General features: G+C 33.6%; 1 protein-coding gene across 2 annotated transcripts in view; it reads right to left on the bottom strand.

The window, feature by feature from the left end:
• LOC145259144 (anoctamin-7-like) overlaps positions 1-20,027 on the bottom strand; it is a 577,044-nt gene that overhangs the window by 78,304 nt on the left and 478,713 nt on the right. For both annotated transcript variants that reach the window (XM_080116843.1, XM_080116844.1), the window contains one exon: positions 16,991-17,198. In XM_080116843.1, coding sequence (XP_079972969.1) covers positions 16,991-17,198 — 208 coding nt within the window. The remainder of the gene's footprint in view (positions 1-16,990; positions 17,199-20,027) is intronic.

Genomic DNA, 20,027 nt, shown 5'->3' with positions numbered 1-20,027 from the left:
TAACTATTACTATTTAATACTAAACTTTAATAACTATTACTTTTTAATAGTAAACTTTAATAACTATTACTTTTTAATACTAAAATATAATAACTATTACATTTTAATACTAAACTTTAATAACTATTACTTTTTAATACTAAACTTTAATAACTATTACTTTTTAATACTAAACTTAACTATTACATATTATAGTACTTGTTTCAATACCTGTTTTCTATCTTATTTCCTCTTTCTCATAGATAGAACATAAGGAGTCTATCTTTACTTTATCCTTCTTTTTATGACAGGTACTGAACTTCTATCTATGGCCCCCCCTCCTCTAGAACATTCACAACAGACACTTGTCTAGCTACAACAACTGCTAACAATTTCTGTTATATCTATCTGTGCCTAAAACTAAATGTAAATTTCATGAGCAGAGTTCCCTTCCCAGAACTACACGTCTGTGAAACACAATACTGCAGGGCTGCTTACCAGCTGACTATTACATAGCAATTTTCGCGTCTAATGTAAATAAGTTCTCGTTGAGCCGTATTCTTAAATAAACAAACATTACAAAAGTTCCACCAAATTAATCATCATAGTGTTGTCTCACTGGCCACCTTACACTCATAAACCCTTATCCTCGAGTGGCTTTTGGGCTTTGATAAGTGGTAGCCTCTCCCCCCCCCCCGTGAAAAATAAAACATAGAAAAGCTTAGGAGTTTGTTTTGTATTCTTGCTTTTATAGCCCTTCTGCCACAGACTTTATCAGCAATGATTTATAGTTTTCTTCATAAATCTTGTTAGAAGATACAAGTTTTGCGCCATTTGGGAAAGCTAAACTTGAAGAGGGTCAGCCTTGACGAATAAAGAAAAAATAATAAATAAAACCATTTTACTTCTGGACGATGACAGACACAACTTATGGAAAGATCAGATGCAAATTGGGCCGTGGTTCTGAGAGCAATCAATTAATCTCACTTTCAAGCAATTAGGAAGAAAATCCACCCAAATTCTGATAGCACACATGTGTTTCCTGTTCTGTTTAGGCGTTACAGATTTGAACACATTGCAATAGCAAAAAGAAACGCTAAATCTGTTGGGGGTGGGGGGTGTCGTAATCAGAAAAAAGTGTGGAAGAATTTTAAATCTAATGCCAATGTCCCTATTTATTTGTGCCCCACGAGGGCAAAGTAAGATAAAATGTTGGTTTTTAATGTGGAGAATATCCAGCTCTCAAAATGGAACACTTTGGATTGGAACAAAATTCGCATTTGCTTCGATTTAGAACAATTTCCTTTGACTGCAGATAAGAACATACATTGCATTTTAATCCTAGTTTTCAGTCGAGCAGTCAACTTATAAATAAAATTTTATAAAACCAACTGGAAATTACTTTCTTTTACTTCTTTCAAAATCATCGATTTATTTTACAAAACCATAGCTACAATAACTGCCAATAATTTCCTCTTATTTTCTATCTTTGCCTAAAACTGAAGCAAAGGTTCTTTCCTAGAACAACCAGTCTGTGGAATACAATGCCGTGGGGCTGCTTTCCAGCTGAGTATAGCATGGTCTCTTTTTTTTTTTACATACGAGTCACCACCTATCAAGGTCCATAGGCCACTCGAGGATAAGGGTTAAAGAGTATACAGTGGTCAATGGGACAGTATAGTAATTGTTAGTAGTGAAAATTTAGTAAATTGAATTACTTAACGAGAACGGCTCATGAAGAACTTGTTATGTTGGACTTGAAGACGACCATATTGTAGTCAGCTGGAAAGCAGGCAAACGGAAGAGAGTTCCACAGATGTGCAGTTCTAAGAAAGAAACTTTGTTCATGGAATCTACGTTTAGGCTTAGGCACAAACAAAGAGCAGGGGAAATTATTGATAGTGTTTTCAGCTAGTCGAATGTTTTTCATTAAAGTTTGGTAAGAGAGGATCATAGATTAGAGCTCAGACAAGCACTTGCCATGAAAATAAGGATATAGCAGAGACAGGCTCGCAACGATGACCGATCACCTGAATTCTTAAATACAGAGCATACTGATGATATTTTCCAGGGTGTTGGAAAGCAATTCTCCTTAAGACAACGCTTAAATAGCTTTGTAATTATGGAAGCTAGTTCTGGTTGAAATTTTTTTAGCACTATAATCGGATTGCTGTCAGGGCTAGTTGCTTTCCTAGAATCAAGGTTTTTGATTAGCTTGACAACATCACGCACAGATATTTGCATGTTACATAGTATGTTTTCTGATACAGGAGGAAATACTGGGGGTTCGTGGCCTTGGTCGCATAAGGTAGAATTAGCTGCAAAGTTCTTGGCAAAGATGCTAACGAGATTACCTCAGGTTCATTGATGATTGTTGGGATAGAGCACATGATTCTGTTCAGAATCTTATTTGCTATTGTCAAAACTGGTGGGAACCAAACCACTACTCAGCTACTTTGCACTTGATGGACTGAGCATACAACTCTATTTCAAGTCTAATGTAAATAAGTTCCTGTTGAGCCTTCCTCTTAGATAATTAAACCCTACACAAGTTCCACCATTACTGATCATCACAATATTGTCTCACTGTTTACCTAACACTCATAAACCCTTATCCTCGGGTGGCTTCAGGCCAGTTTTATGCGATTTTATTTACAAGCAGTAACCCCTAAGTAAAAAACATGTCATTAAAAATACATCCTACACGTTAAAAATATTGATGCATTATATTTTCATTGATATTATCATTAAGAGTTAGCAGAGTCGGCGCTAAGTACAGAGTGACTCCTCCCCCAAATGTTACATATGGAATCATTAATAATCTTGACGATCCTTTCTGCAATCCAACCATATCTGATTCAAATAAACTACAGTTCATGCTTGACTTGTCCATTTATCTTTAATCATGAACGCCCATCAGTCTTTGTTTGATCACCATTCAATGGTAAATACACCTGGATATTGTATGCAAGATTGTTATTAAATCTGATACATTCCTCTTCTGGAACTGTACTGATTTTGTCTGAAATTGTCAGCTGAGGAATAGTCTGGAGATTATTTTGATAGATACTGTTTTGAGATAACACCAAAGATAAAAAAATCTGAGGGTTATGGCCTGGTAAATTTGAAACGTGTTCATGATTTTATTCCCTAGCGATAAAACAAAACACTGTTGGATATTTCTAACTGAAACTTGGTGAACAAGTCAGGCATAGATTGAAGTTTATTTATAACAAATATGGTTAGCTTAGAAAATGGAGTATGCTTCTTATTAACGATTCTATGGGTGATATTTTGCGGGGGGATAGTAAGGTTATATCTCCAAGTTTCTTCACCAGAGTGACCTCAATGGGGTTGAGAACAGCAGTACTCTAGAGCTTCGTGCGTTTTATTTATAATCCTTTTAAAATGTTGTTGTGAAGGGAGGGGTGATTGTATAGATGCTTTTAACAACTAACAAATTTAAAAGATTGTGTTTTCATCTTGTTGATGTAAATGCAATTCCTCAGATGATTTCTACAAGTTTTTGCAACATTCATTTGTCGAGATTCTTTTATTTATCCATCGTTTTTACTCTTTCTCACCCCAAATAAGGCATATTGCCACTTGAATGTAAGTGGCTACTATTTGAAATCGTGTCTAACAGAAGACACTAGAGAGTTGAGCAGCGAGATTCAATTTAGCTATTTTACATCACATTCCAAAGAATACTTTTGACATTAAAAGAAGAAAAAAATACTCATTCTGTTTCATAATTGTACTACACATTTTGAATTGTAACAACTCTCTCTCTCTCTCTCTCTCTCTCTCTCTATATATATATATATATATATATATATATAGTATTTTTTTACAAACGATTCCTATTTAAATTTAAAAGACTTGCAAATTGTCCATCAGCATTCGGTACCCGAGTAGATTTCTTAACACACACTCTCTCTCTCTCTCTCTCTCTCTCTCTCTCTCTCTCTATATATATATATATATATATATATATATATATATGTATATATATATATATATATATATATATATATATATATATATATATATATGAGTATGTGTGTGTGTGTGTGTGTGTGTGTGTGCATTCACATAAAATTTTATAAAGAGATATAATATTTCATGTATCGACTTTCAGTATTCACTTCAACAGTGCTCAATACGTGAGTAGAGCTAAGTAGTCAGTTATGAAAATATTTTGGCACACAGAACTTTCATCTGCATGAGGACTCATTACAATACATATTTTCATATCTCCCTACTTCCTCTTTCTTACAAAAGAGACATTACATGTTTTTCTCTATTCTATCTTTATTTTCATTGTAGGTGCTCGACTAAGCTTCAATCTATCTTATCACAAAATTCACAAAAACAGTTGTCTAGCTATTGCAAATGTCAACACTCTCTTTACCTGTACCTAAAACTAAACGAAAATTTCATGAGAAGAGTTTCTTTCCTGGAACTGTTCATCTGTGGAAAACAATGCCGTGGGGTTGCTTTCCAGCTGACTATAACATGGTCATTTTTAAATCTAATGTAAATAACTTCTTGTTGAGTCGTCTTCTTATGTAATGAAACACTACACAAGTTCCACAATTACTGATCATCATGGTGTTGTTTTGCCACATACGTAACCCTTATTCTAGAGCAGCCTCTGGGCCTTGATAACCGGTGGCCCCTAATTAAAATAATATATATATATCAGTGTTGAAACGATTAATCGGAATCGGAATTGCGAATCAGAAAAATCGGAGCTTTGTGGTGTATCAGAATTGGTATCGGCATCAGAAAAATTTGAGCCTATTTTCCGATGTCAAAACCGATTCCTTAAATTATCTTTTTCGTTTGATTTTGGTTTAAAAAACATCTTCCACTGCTTGTAGTAATAATAAAACAATATTTGTTGATTTAAACTTTCAGTAAGACTAAAATCTCTAGACCACCTCCTCCCAAGTGCGTTTTTACGTTTGAAAAAATATAGAGACATTTAAGATGTGTTTTACAGTAATCGGGACAAAATAACACTTTTATAGTTAAATATTTAAGGATTAATAAAGAATCGGAATCGGTAATTGTATCGGAATCGGGAATTTAGTACAGAATCGGTAATTATATCAGAATCGGGAAAAATATTGGAATTTTCCCATCACTATATTTCAGCAGAATTAAACATTGTATCCAACCTAAATTAGTAATACCACACATCAAGTAAAGACTAGATCTAAAATTTCCAAAATCCATACTAGAATCTTCCATAATGAACTTGAGGTGTAATGGTTAAAAGTGTTAATTAACAATAAGTTCTAAATGAAGCCTTCTGAAGGTTTAAAGTTCTAGAGGTGATAATCACTATAACAATTACTTAATAAACAGTCATGGTTAATGGAACGAGAATAATCTACATGTGGTAAATGGAGTTAAGTTAAACAGAAAGATTCTCAAGTTTGAAGTGATGCATCTGAAGAAGGTCGAAGGTCACATCGGCTGAAACGTTTTAAGAGCAACAACCAAAATGAATGCAGTGGTCGGAATAACTGAAATAACAGAATTAATTTGTTCATTCAAGCATCTGGCTGGGCGCTGCTCAGCTGCTTGCATAAACACGATGTTTGATAAAACTCGCTTTAAGATCTAGTAATGTCCTTTTCTTCTCCTTACAAAAAAAACGTTCCAAGTCTATCTCTTCTCTACCTCTACCGTTATTTTCATGGCAAGTGCTCGACTGAGCTTCGATCTATGCCCCCCCTGCAAAACATTCACAACACTCATCTAGCTACAACCATTCTCAACATTTTCCTCTACTCTTTATCTGTGCCTAAATCTAAATGCAAATTCCATGAACAAAGTTTCTTTCCTAGAACTGACCGTCTGTGGAAGTTTTTACTGTAGAGCTGCTTACAGCTGACTACAATATGGTCGTTTTCATGCCCAATGTAAACAAATTCGTGTTGATCCGTCCTCTTAAATAATCCAATTATACCCAATTTCCATCACTACCTATAATACAGTGTTGTCTCACCGACTTCCTGACACTCATTAACCTTTATAATCGAGTGGCCTTCAGACCTTGATAAGTGCTAACCCCTTTGTCCAAAAAAATCCTTTTTTTTTTTGTTCATATTCTAAACCTTTGGATTCTCATATCGAAAATCGCATTGAACTAATAAAAATAGATTCTAACTAGTGCTTATTTCTTAAGAATTTTACCACCCAAATTTTCGGATCAACATGCCAAGCATTTTCAGCAGACTTTTATGATGAGGTGTTTATTTTCAAAGGTTGACTTGTTACTTTGACCCCTCTTAAGGGGTCTCAGCCACTTGTAGCCAGTTCCTGTTATCAGGCCAATAAGCAACAGATTATATATTGTCTAAATAACTCTCTGGGTGCAATCAAGAAAAAATGGTAAACCCAGAAGTAACTTAATGTATGGAAGTAAAAGACAAACAGGAAGGTTGTGTAACTGAAAGATTTTAGGCGCATCAGTTGATGGAGGGATGGTGAGATTAGGGGGTGGGAGAGCAGAGAGCGGGAGCCAGGGTGTATTGAAGTCTGATAGAAGAGCACTTAACATAGCCATTTGAGACTAACAAGAATTTTTTTATCTTAAACAAATAACAAAGTTATAGACATAAAAAAGGCTACACTCACATGAGAATATGGATAAGACGATACATACAGTTACAAACCTGAACAGATATAACACACACACATACACACACATATATAGATGTATATATCCTATGCACTTTGATATGCACATACATGTATACACATAAATATAACGCATGTACACATATAAATACACCGTATGCCGTATATGACTATCTGTATACGCCGTATATGATTATAGATTAACGTGATTATGCCGTGTCAATGCGATTATGAGTCAATCGCTTTATTGCAGATTAGTAAAATATCAATATTTCACTAAATATATGTCACAAAAAAATTAAAATTGTATAATCAAATGACTGTTTTAACGTTACTTATTTCCCAACATTTTATTCAAATTCATGTGATATTCACAAAGTTAGTACACTTTATTCTTTATCAAGGAATTTCCACTGTCCATCGCTTTATTGCAGGTCTCTTAAAATGTTGTATTAGGGCAAAAATTCAATGTCTAATCATGAAAACTTTACTTTTTGTTAAATTTTTCATTTAAAGAATAATAAACAAAAGTAGATCCTAGGTGCTAAGCCTCAAATAAATGAATTATTTATCCCCATATCCACCATTTTTTAAAATAACTTTAAACAAACTTTTGTCCACCGAAGATGTCAATTGTTTGATTTGAAAAGGAGTTATGGTTCTGGCGACATCAACTACTTTCCTCCACAGTACTTTGAAGTAAATTGCTCTCCTCCCTCATAAACACCTTTTTCAATATTAACAAGAGATGTTCAATGGGGTTAAGATCTTGAGAACACGGTGGCCAGCTCATGAGGGTTTCTCCAAAGAAGCCCATAAATTCAAGGAAGACTGCAGTCGCCCTAGCAGAATGGGATGGTGCATTGCATAAAAATCATCTGAAAGCGACGTGACAATGGTAGGTCATCTAGCCATGGTGACAAATGTTTATCTAAAAAGACCGTGTATGCATTGCTGGTAAGTTTTATAACCTCTAGAACTCGGAATGGTCCAACCAACTTATCCCCAATGATTCCCGCCCAAAACATGATGCCTCCACCTCCTTGTTGGCGATGAACTCTGTAGAGGATTGCAGTTCCATTCGAGTTTCAAACTTTGGCCCATCCATCCGGACTCTCAAGAGTAGCACGGGTCTCATCTGTAAATAGGACACGTTGGAAACCCATTTTCATGTAATTCTGTGTCCAAGCCTTTCGTTTTTTTCCCTATATTCTTTGCTCAATGCCTTGGAATAGTTTTATGTTCCTTGCCATCTCATTCTACACATTATATCAGGCCTGCCTGGATCTTGGAGTGATTCCAGCTCTTGCAAAAATGGAAGCACTGGTGCTGTTTGGGTTTCGGTTGAATTCCCTATGAATTTTCTGAATATTATGATGTGAAAGGTGCCCTTATCCTTTCCGGATTTGGTGGTTGGGTTGTTCACGAATGAAGCGAAAGTTCTTGTATCCCTTTCCAGCTCAATAGCTAAATCCTTGATGAACAATCCTTCTACGAGTCCAGCAACAATCCTTCCCTTTTCGGTAACCATCAATCGCCCCTTTTTTGGCATTTTAAAAGATCTGCAATAAAGCGATGGACAGTATAAATTATTTGATAATAAATAAAATGCCATAACTTCGTGAATATCGCATGGATTTGAATAAATCTTTGGGAAATGTCTAACCTTGAAACAGTCATTTGATGATACAATTTTCATTCTTTGTTACGTATATTTAGTGAAATATTGATATTTTACTAATCTGCAATAAAGCGATTGGCGCAATTTATATATATATATATATATATATATATATATATATATATATATATATAGAGAGAGAGAGAGAGAGAGAGAGAAAGAGAGAGAGAGAAAGAGAGAGAAAGAGAGAGGAGGAGAGAGAGAAGGACACACAATTTAAGACTGTAAATTATACTTTACAAGAATTTATTGTTCAACAGGATAATCAAATAAGAAATATTAAGATTTCCTTAATCCACGGAGTTTCAAAGAACTGCGTACTTCTCATCAATGGAAAGATATTAGCGAATGAGAAAGTTATGAATTTGCTGTTACTGGCATAAATTAAAACAGCATTATGTGAAAATTAGTCATAAATGCAAAAAAAAGTTTGAGTGCAAAGTGTTCATGAAATGAGGAAAAGAAATGAAAAAGTGAATTAAAGATTAAAATCAAGATAAATCTTTAAGTGAAAAAAAGCTTTAATGATTCCAAATAATCTTTCTTCCTCGACTGCTTACGAACAGGATTTTTCTATAGAGTTGGATCACACAAATTTTTGGATCTAGTTGTCAACATTATAAACCTGAGTTCTTCTTATGAGAATATAGACTCTTATTTTCATTTCGCCTTGGAAATACCTAACCACTCCATATCATTTCATTTGGATTTTAATCTTTCATTTTTAATTCACTTTTTTTCATTTTCCATTTCTTATTTTAGTATCCTGTCGAACAATAAATTACTTTAAAGTATAATTTACAGTCTTAAATTGTGTTCTTCTAATATAAGCTTTATTTCTTATTTTATTTGTATTGAGCTTTTTTATTTGGTTAGAATTACTATATATATATATATATATATATATATATATATATATATATATATATATATATATATATATACACGTTTTTGGACCGCTGTTCTTGTTTGCTCAATCCGGCATAGACGATTTGGCATGTGACCGATTCGGCGCGGAGAGGACGATTAGGCATCAAATTAGCACTTCGTCATTATAGTCAAAGTTTTGTTTATAGCTTTAAAATTAATTCAGTAAACGAAGATATCTTTTTTCTTTGAATAAAATTGAAATAACAATTATTAAAAGAAAAAATTTCTGGATTAAAAATTTAAATTTAAATGCGGTAATTTTAAAAATGTTTTAAAATTTAAACTCGAGCTTCATTGTTTAAAGTAAAAAAGAAATGACTTGTTAAATGTAATATATTCTAAAAATATTTGAATTAGTTTATTATTGATATATTATTTTTAAAAAATAGTGTTTTTTTTTTCATGAAATATTTAAAAAATTTCCAAAAAAAAAACGTTACAAATTTTAACTTTTCTAGGCTTTAAACTTTTGTATTCTTTTTTAAACATGAAAAATATTTATGAATTCATGAAAAGAATTAATACAAAAAGTACAAAATTTATTTTTCAGCCAATTTTAAAAGAATTTCGATTTGAGTTTTTTTTTTAACTTCAACTGGAAATACTATTTTTTTTTTTTTGTTTTGTTTTTTAGCTTATTAAAGTTATTTATTTTGTTCGTATTTATTTGCAATACCCTTCAGGAAATTAATAGGGTCTAATAATTCAACTTCCATTATGTTCTTTTCATTTGTTCATCAGCATCTTTATATTTTTTAAGTTTTTGTGGAGGGAATATCCAGCGATTAACTCTTCCAGAAATGTGTCACGTCCCTTCTGAACTTTCTTTAAATTTTCAGATAGTAGAATGATGCATTTCTAGTTCGTACTGTAAACGTCGATCGGCAGCTTCGGCGTGATTGTTGGTGCGATCTTCCTTATTTATAGTTCGTTCATAAAGGTGCCATATCTTGGGGGCAAAACTAGGGTTCATCCTTGCATTTTGACGTCCAATATAATTATCTTCAAACAAAAGGAATAAGGGAATTAGTTCATCAGCTGCAGCTAATGGATCCATTATTTGTCCATCTTTTCGAAGCGAGTGCTATAATCAGGATCAGTTTTATACTGGTTTCACAGACCCAATCTAACAAGATATCTGTACATGTTTGGGGATAGATGGAAAAAACAACGTTTAATATGAACGGTGGGAATGCATGCTACACAGCATGAATTGCAGCTCGTTCAAAATTGCAAATTACAGAGGTGGAACTCAAATTTGTTTCAATAGTTTAAGTAACTCAAATAAACGAAAATAATTTGGATTAGATGGTGTCTTCTTTAAAAAATTTCGTCTCCTTGCGATAATTTTTCGTGTTGCAAACAAGTCTGAAACTAAAGTTAAAGTATCTTGAGAAGTGCCAGTTAATTTATTTATAACAACGGTTGGTGGCTTCTTTTCTTAACATTCACTTTATCCTTTCAACCTCTATTTTTGCAGCAGACGGTTCATGGTTATGATCATTCAACTGGCGAATCACTTTTCAATCCTCATGTGAATTTTACTTTATACGATCTTTCTGTTCACATCGCCAAAACTTTAAGTCATGATCTCTTTTGCTTGTTGCGTCAAAAATAAAAAGGTGTATCACTTTGCTTCTTCCACGTCTTGATGAAATACATCCTTCCATTTGGAATTAAGAAATGCATAGACAAGAGAACCTCGAAATAAATATCATTTTACTACAAACGCGGCGTCAGCAAAGGCTTGATTAGTTCAGTTTTAGCTTCAGTTTCAGTTAAATTTCAGCAAAAATTAAAATCATTTTATTAAAAACTAAAAAATATTTTTTTAGTTTTTAATCCTTAAAAAATTAATTAGAAAAAAAAAAACAGAAAGAGTTTTGCAAAAAATATGATTTTTCTTAAAAGGTGATATATTTTCATATTGTTTTTCTTAATTTTTTTTATTTATACATTTTTTATAAAAATGCTAACTTGTTCCTCCACTGAATTGGCAACACAGTCCAATCGGCTGAGCTGAATCAGCCAAGCCACAATAACTGAGGCGAATTGGCCAAGCCGAAACGTCCCATTCCCATATATATATATATATATATATATATATATATATATATATATATATAGAGAGAGAGAGAGAGAGAGAGAGAGAGAGAGAGAGAGAGAGAAAGAGAGAGATAGTAATAAAATTAATCTGAAAAATAAATTTATAATACAAAGGCAAACTTATCTGAATAAAGAAAGCTCTACCCAGTTAAAAGGAGCAAACAATACAATAGGTCAAGAAGATAAACAGTAAATTTACATACAAACTTTATTACATTATCAAGTCAATAAGGATTACAGAAAGAGGTTTCTCCCTTAATTATCTTTCTGTAAACATCAATGACTTGATAATGTTTATAAAGTTCCTATGTAACTTTACGCTTCATCTTCTTAACTTATTCTTTCTCTCTCTCCCCCCCCTCTCTCTCTCTCTCTCTCTCTCTCTCTCTCTACATATATATATATATATATATATATATAAATATATAATTTAATTGAGAAATTTTTGAAAACTTTGAAGTGTCGAATACAATGATAAAATCATTGTTTATTGCTTTTTTTTTTTTTTGTAAGTCCTATATTTCACTAATACAAAGCCTCATCAGGGTCGAAAGTCCAGTTCGTGAATTTCTTTTCTTTTTCTTCATGTTGGTGTTATAACGAAGAGACAAGAATTTACGTGTTAGTCCGGTGGTTTCAAGTGTGTAGTGCTCCAGTTTCGAGCGGGATTTAAAGTAAAAGTATATTTACTTTAAATCCCGGTCAAAACTGGAGCACTACACACTTGAAACCACCGGACTAACACGTAAATTCTTGTCTCTTCGTTATAACACCAACATGAAGAAAAAGAAAAGAAATTCACGAACTGGACTTTCGACCCTGATGAGGCTTTGTATTAGTGAAATATAGGACTTACAAAAAAAAAAAGCAATAAACAATGATTTTATCATTGTATTCGACACTTCAAAGTTTTCAAAAATTTCTCAATTAAATTTTACTTTTAAAAAGTGTCTTCAAAAAGTGTGACCATCTTTTACTTTATATATATATATATATATATATATATATATATATATATATATATATATATATATATATATGGTGCTTTAAGCAGCTCCTTCTCAGATGTGGCAACAGTACACCATTTTAGGGCGTATCTGATAGAAAATTGCATCGAGAGTGAAAATGACTTCTTGAGCAATAGAATGATGCAATCATTTTTCCAGCAACCTTAGCAACAGACTTGATGCATGTCTTCCATTTCAGGTCAGGTGTGAAAATCAGTTTTAGGTGCTTCCTCGAGATGAGAGCCATTTATTTCAATTGGGGTCAAGTATGGATCAGAGCGTTGGTGGTGGCAAGATAGAAGATAAGTTTTAGCTGCATTAAAATTTTCCAGTCACCTTTTGCCCCACTGCCGTCGGAGGAGAAAAGCGAAAAATATTTTTAAAAAGGCAACATGTTACGTTATGACGTTATGAACGAGGGATTCAAAAGGACATGTGATTATATGGATAGCAAAATCTTTCTCCTTAGTAAGTGAACCAATTAGGTTCGAACTCCTTTTTAAAAGGTTGTCTTTACCCGTCCCTATATCCGGGGAGCAGATGGGAAGTTTATGTAATGTATAATTTTACTGTGCTATAAAAAAATCATCAAAGAACATACCGCCATAAAACAAGTTTAATTGTTGCTGTTTTTTTATGTGTATGTTTTTTGTGTTTTTTTTCATTATTTTTTTTCTATTGATAAATTTTTTAACTAAAGAAAATGGACATTTTGTGCGTCATCTTCCAGTTGTTTCCATAAACAACAGATGCTGAAGCACTTAGGGAACCAGAATGCTCAAAAGTCAGTTGATAACTTCACCTTTAAATTAGGTAAATCTTACACTTCATGGTAAGTCGAAAAAATTTTCGAACTAACCCATTTGTTTATATTATCGCAGCGGAAGTGTACCTTTTTCTCCTCCTCTACTTTCTTGTTCTTTTGCTTCGTGTTTTCTTCTAACTCCAAAAGAGAAACTGTTAACTGAACATAAAAATGAACTTTTTTAAAACTCACTGTAACCCTAACCTAATTGTCTTTCATTTTCGTTTCAAAAGCTTACCAAAACAAATACAATGAAGAGAAAATTGTAAAAAAAAAAAATCGTTACCATCTGTAAAATTAATGTTACATTGGATTTTTTTATAAAGAAATACACAATTTAGAAAAACAAAAACTTTCCCGTAATAAATAAAAATATTTGATTGGTTTTGGTCATCAAAAAAATAAACATAAAGTGAGTGATTTTTTGCTAATTATTATTTTTTATTTATTTATTTTTTCATGTCGTAAATCTGTCTCGTTTTGCTTTGGATGCCAGTTGGTTTTGATTCAACTTTTTTCAGCTGTTTACATAAGCGGCCGTAATATGCCGACCAAAAGTCGCTTTTGTTTGCTATAATAATATCATTTGTTAATATTTGTTACCTTATTAAGAAACCAAACGAAAGGCGAAAGGACCGGGGATTTTGCTGCTACGTCAGCATTAGGATTATAATGACAGCTTAACAATTAGATTTGAGACTTTTGGGGGGGACTTTGTCAAAGAGTAAGAGACTAGTGGTAGATGCTCTAGTCCAGATTTAACAACAATACTCCATGCAAAGGCGAACTGTAGTTTTGTAAGGATTTAGGATACTCTCTGGGGTGAGTAAATTTCTAGCACGGTGGAGTGAGCCCACTTTCTTTGCAGCAGCCTTGGCAATATCCTCAACATGTTTGTTCCAATTCATGTTGCCTGTGAATGTTAGACAGAGGAGTTTGCATGAATATAAAAATCAGTTGAGAAGAAATTCTCTACCAAACATATCCCCAACATAATTGATTAATCTACATGAAATTTTAAACTTGGGTTTGCAAGTCTTTTTACTTTCATATTTCTTTTATTTTTGTAACTTATATCATTTTTGTTTTTTTATCAAATTACTCATTTTTTTTTCGATAGGAATTTTAAAGTTAAATTCATTCACATCTTCTCCAAACTGTAAGACAAAAATAGGTTTCTCCCAAAATCCATACTAGAATTATCCGCATGCACCCACGGCGTAACGGATACAGTACTAAGTAAATTCACTTGTAAGTGACCCTCTTTTGCAGTGCAGGTGATATAAAGAATACAATTGCAAATCATTTAACACTTCTACGTGCTGACAGAATGAGAGCATGTTACTCCTATGAATTAAATAAACGGTTCCATTCGAAATTCTGTGCAAACTCTCAAATAGGTAGAAAGATTCCCAAGTTCTACAAGATACATTTGAAGAACGTTGTAGGTTACATCAACCAAAACAGTGTGTAAATAACACTCAATAAATCTTATTAATCCAAATACAAAGATAAGGTGAGGTTTGAAAAAGTCAGTGCACTAGATGAAATCCACTCTAGCGTACAAAAAATCCCTGAGTAGTTCCGTCGGCATTCCCTGGTCATTCAGATGATTAGAAATGAATTAACACCTAAAGAAGAAGAGAGAGAGTTGCTCTCCTAGGGCTAAACAGAATGATATTTAAGCTCGACAGCAATAAAGGCACTGGCAGACTGATTGTCGAGGACGTATAAACAACAAAGTAAAGGTAAGTAAAAGTTGATTTATTATGGCATCATAAAATCAAATTTTCATGGCATTATAGTTAATTTATTTTAATCTCTACTTATAAAATTATTAGATGCGACGAATTCCAAAATTTTTAATCGTTTTATACATAAGAATTTTCTAAAATATTTTAAAGCTACTTTGTACAAGACGGTTTAAATGCTTTTAAATTCCTTCACACTTTTAAAGGATCACGAAGCAATTGATTCCATTTTTTAAGCAAAGATTAAAATGGTTTACTTGTTAATGCAAAAACTGAAATAATACAAAAACTGATGGATTTAGTTTAAAAATTAAATTATTTTTTCAAAAATATTTTTTAAATTCCATATTATTTCATGCTATTCCATTTCTTAGGTATCTAATAGTTCAGGGTTGGCATACATGTGGTTGATGAAGCCGGTTAGGGTTAGGAGGTATCTAAGTATGTCTAATAGTTCAGGGTTGGCATACATGTGGTTGATGAAGCTGGTTAGGGTTAGGGTTAGGTATCTAAGTATGTCTAATAGTTCAGGGTTGGCATACATGTGGTTGATGAAGCCGTGCTGAAGCCAATCCATCTAGAAGAAGGAAACTGACGAAAAAACAAAAACAGGATAAAAAGAGTCGCTTAGTCATGTGATAATGTCACAAGCAAAACCCCTGCTTCCAATTTGTTATGAGCCAGAACGAAAGTAGTAAGGCCTAGAAAACTGTCATGAGAATGTTCATATCAGTACATAACCTGGTGAACCAAGTGCAACAGAGATTCAAATAATTGCACCTAAATGGAAGGTTAGAATTTTAAAAAAGTTATATATATAGCTGAATACATGATGCTTCGCCAGGGCTGCCAAGGGTATTTTTATCGTGACGTCATCACTAGATGGGTTACCTACCATGGCTTAAGAGAGGCTCGTCTGCCCTCGAGAGAAGGATAGACAGCGCCAGTTTCTCAACCTGGTATTTAACCTCACGGTACATACAGCACCTCGCCTTCCCAAATGGTCACCCATCTGGTACTGGCCAGGCTCAACGTTGCTTAACTTTGTTGATCTGGCAAGAACCAGTGTGTCAACGTGATTGTGCTGTATGTATAAAAGCCTGCATGGTTCCAGGTAACATTTGGCAAAGTTATAGCACCAGAGGGTTACTATATATGTGGTAGATGAAGTCCCGCAGTCGCGGTGAAGGCATCCCATTTAAGAGGAGGAAAACTTTGATGTCAGATAGAAAGAGTCCATTAGAAATGTAAGGCAATCTTCTAATGATACTGTCACAAACAAAACACCCGTTTCTAATTTGTTATAAACCAGCATGGAGGTAGTAAGGTTTACAAAACTGCCATGAGAATGCCCATGCCAGTACACAATCTAATATAACCAGATATAACGAAACATAAATCCCATTTTTTATTTCAATAAATACAGGGTCAGTCACAGGAAACGGGTGTATATTCAAATGTTTGAAAACAGTCCCCTTCCTGAGCTTCACAGAAGAGGAATCAATAGGGTATGTGGTTTCAACAAGATGGGCCACTGCTCATACATGACTGCTGTTCAAGCTGCATTCCTTAATCATGTCATTTCACGTTTTAGAGATCTCCCGTGGCCTCCGTGTTCACCCGATCTTTCTATGTGCGATTTTTATCTGTGGGAATTTTTGAAATCAGGCGTCCATTCTGGGGAACTTCGCATACTTGGAGAATTGAAGACTGAAATACATGAAAATATCCAAAAAATAGGTGAAGAAACTTTAGTGAAAGTGGAGGCTAACTTTAGAAAGTGGCTTCGAATTTGTTCTTGTAAAAATGGCCATCATTATTCAGACATATTTTTTTCGCTTTTAAATATTCCATAATGGCATAGTTTAGTAAATGTTTTTATGTACATTATTAATTTTTGTTGAAATATTCGCAGAGTTTTGTTTTGCTTAAAAACATCCGTTTCCCGTGACTCACCCTGTATTTAAGTAAATAGAAAATTATCAAAGTTATGTTCATACGAGAAACACAAAGACATGGGATAAGTTGTTTCATAATTTTGTTGAGGTAGAGATTTTAAAAAAAAAGTTCTGACCATTAGATATCCATACTGGATCATTTTTTCAGTGTATTCTTCGAGGGTGAAGTCCTTCAGTTTTGGTTTATTTAGTTCTTCGTGAATGTTGGATCCTATCCACAGTCTTTTCGATTGAATAGTTGAAGATGTCTCTTCTGTTTCTTGTTCCACTTTAGATCCGAAATATCTTCGCCGCATTAAAACACGCCATAGTTGTAATATTTTCCTGAATAAAAGCAAAAAATAAACAGCATTATTATTAGCTAGCAAGGTTATCCAGCATTAGCCATTCTTAGGAATAGCATAAAGTAAGAGTATAAAGCAGTGTGTCATACTATTATAGATTAGAAATTGATGTGGAGCATAATAAGCTACTCCTGTTGTTTTTTTTTGTTTGTTTGCTCGGCTTATTCTTTCTTATTTTTGGACTTTCACTTCTTCCTTGGCATTTTGACAGTAGATTCTTTTGTTTTTTGATGAATGTTAAAAAGCAAATGGCTTTAATTGCTACCTTTTTTCTTTTTCTTTTCATTAAAATTCGATTTTTTAATCATTTCAAAAGCAAGTCGGGTTTCACAGAGATGTGTGAACTCAAAATATTCTCCAACCTATAAAAATCGTTTCCAAGTCAAAAAGTAACAATGCCGTGTAAAATTAAACAAGTTGTATAAAACAGTGGCTTGGTGGAGAGAAATTTAGAATTATTTCTTCGCGGAGGGATACCTGCGACGCATCGTACCTCGACTCTCAACATCAACAATGCCCATCCTAGAAGACTGGAATGCTTCACGCTGAAATTTCTTTAAACCTGCTGCGATATATGCAGTGATCTCAACCACCCAGAAAGTAAACTCACACACAATATATATCAGTTGAAGTGCATAAGAAAAAAGGGAAAACAAAGCAATAGTATAACGGTCTACTCAAAATAGATTGAACACTTGAACTATTGTTGAATAGAGATGGTTAAAAATGCATTCATAACAATATCTGTAGTGTTGCTCCTGGCTTTGGATAATGTATTTTAGCTACAGTAACATATTTGAAAAATGCCAAGAAGAGTGCCAACAATTAATATACATGTAGTTAAATCGGCGAATGAAAATGATGCATAAAAACATGAATGTCATGAATCGGTCACCAATTGGCAAGTGCTAACTCAACAATAGGAATTTCGGAATGAAATGAAAAAACATGAATTACCAAACAAAATATATTTATATAAACAATTTTACAGAGATGTAAAATATGTTTTGAAAGAACAAAGTTTGTTGAGAAGTTTTAAAGCTCTTAAATGAGAAGTAGACAAAAGCGTCAGAAAGTTCGTTTTGAAGTTCTGTTATATGTGTGTGTGTGTGTGTGTGTGTGTGTGTGTGTGTGTGTGTGTGTGTGTGTGTGTGTGTGTGTGTGTGTGAGAGAGAGAGAGAGAGAGACAGTTTACCTTTTGAGTGACTGTGTTCACTGGAGATATATCAGTAAGCTTAAAGGAATTTCAGCATGGAACATTTCAGTCTTTTTAGATAGGGGTTAGAGAGTCGATGAAAGAACTCTGATTTCTGTGGAGAAGCCACTGTCTTAAACGCTTGTTTAATTTCACACAGGAATGTTACTTTTTGGGTTTGAAAAGATTTTTATTGGTTGGAAAATATTTTGAGTTCACACGCTCCTGTGAAAACCAACTTGATGAAGAGAGTGAATTTAAGCAGAGTGAAGAAGGTAAAAAGATAGCAATTAAAGCTATTTGTGTTTTTTTTAGCATTTAAATCGTATCTCAAATGTAAAAAATCCAACACCAAATTACAATAAAGAATTGAAAAGGAAAGAAGAGGGAAGAGTAAGTCAGATAACAAAGAAAGAGGAGTAGCTTATATTAGCTGGCTCATCTCGCCCATCAGTTTTTACTGTACCACATGTCTATCATAGTATCAGAAGTTGACACATAATAGAACTCACCTTTAGAAGAACAAGAGATTTCTAACTAATTGCCAAACATGTTAAATATTTTGTTTAGGAATTGGATTTTATTCTCATATTTTGACTTGTGACACAACGAAGTAATAATTAGTTCTAAGTGACAGTCGCCTGGAATTTGAAGGTTCAATCCACAGTTCGTGAGATACAAAAAATACAAAATGAATTGCTGGTCATGGTTGATAGGACGAGAGTAAAGTATTCTTGCGGATTAAATAAAAAGTTCTGTACAAACCATCTGTACAGATCCCCCATTTCGGCGAGACACACCTGAAGAAGGTCAGAGGTTACATCGGCCAAAACGTTGTACAAATAACATTCAAGATGAGAACAGTATTCTGAATAATCTAATCATAAATATTTTTAAAAATATATTCAAAATTTGCATAAAATGACTCTGTGTTTGGAAAATAATTCATGCAAAAAATAAAGTTTCAGTTTTCTGTTGAATCATGGAAGTTTGCAATTGCCCAAATATTCAATCTAAAGTAAAAAAAAAAAATCATTGAAAAAAAAACAAGCAAAAAATAGTAAATTATTAAAATGAAAAGTATTTGCTAAATTGTAAACACGCCAGCGTTGCAGCTCTTGCTTCTTTTTTTTTTTACATAAGAATCACCACTTACAAAGGCCAGAAAGCCACTCGAGGATAAGGGTTAATGAGTCAATCGGATAATATCATAGTTATCGTTAGTAGTGGAAATTTGGTAAATTGGATTACTTAAGGGGACGGTTCAACAAGAAGTTGTTTACGTTGGACTTGAAGATGACCAAATTGTAGTCACTTGGAAAGCAGGCAGACAGAAGATAGTTCCACAGGCGTGCAGTTTTAAGAAAGAAACTTTGTTCATGGAATTAACGTTTAGGTTTAGGCAAAAATAAAGAGTGGGGGAAATTATTGATAGTGGTTTCAGCTAGACGAGTATGTTTCATCAAAGTTTGGTGAGGGGGGACCATAGATTGGAGCTCAGACGAGAATTTGCTATAAAAATACAGATAAAGCAGAGACAGGCTTGAAACGTCTCTTCTGTGGGAAAGAGGTTGCAGGGAAGAGAAAAGGGCCGCCCCCACTAGGCTACAAAGT

This window comes from Euprymna scolopes, chromosome 34 (genome assembly GCF_053919585.1).
Source record: "Euprymna scolopes isolate OS-2025 chromosome 34, ASM5391958v1, whole genome shotgun sequence".
In the NCBI taxonomy this organism is placed as follows: Eukaryota; Metazoa; Mollusca; class Cephalopoda; order Sepiida; family Sepiolidae; genus Euprymna; species Euprymna scolopes.
This window is presented reverse-complemented; position numbering and strand designations above follow the sequence as displayed.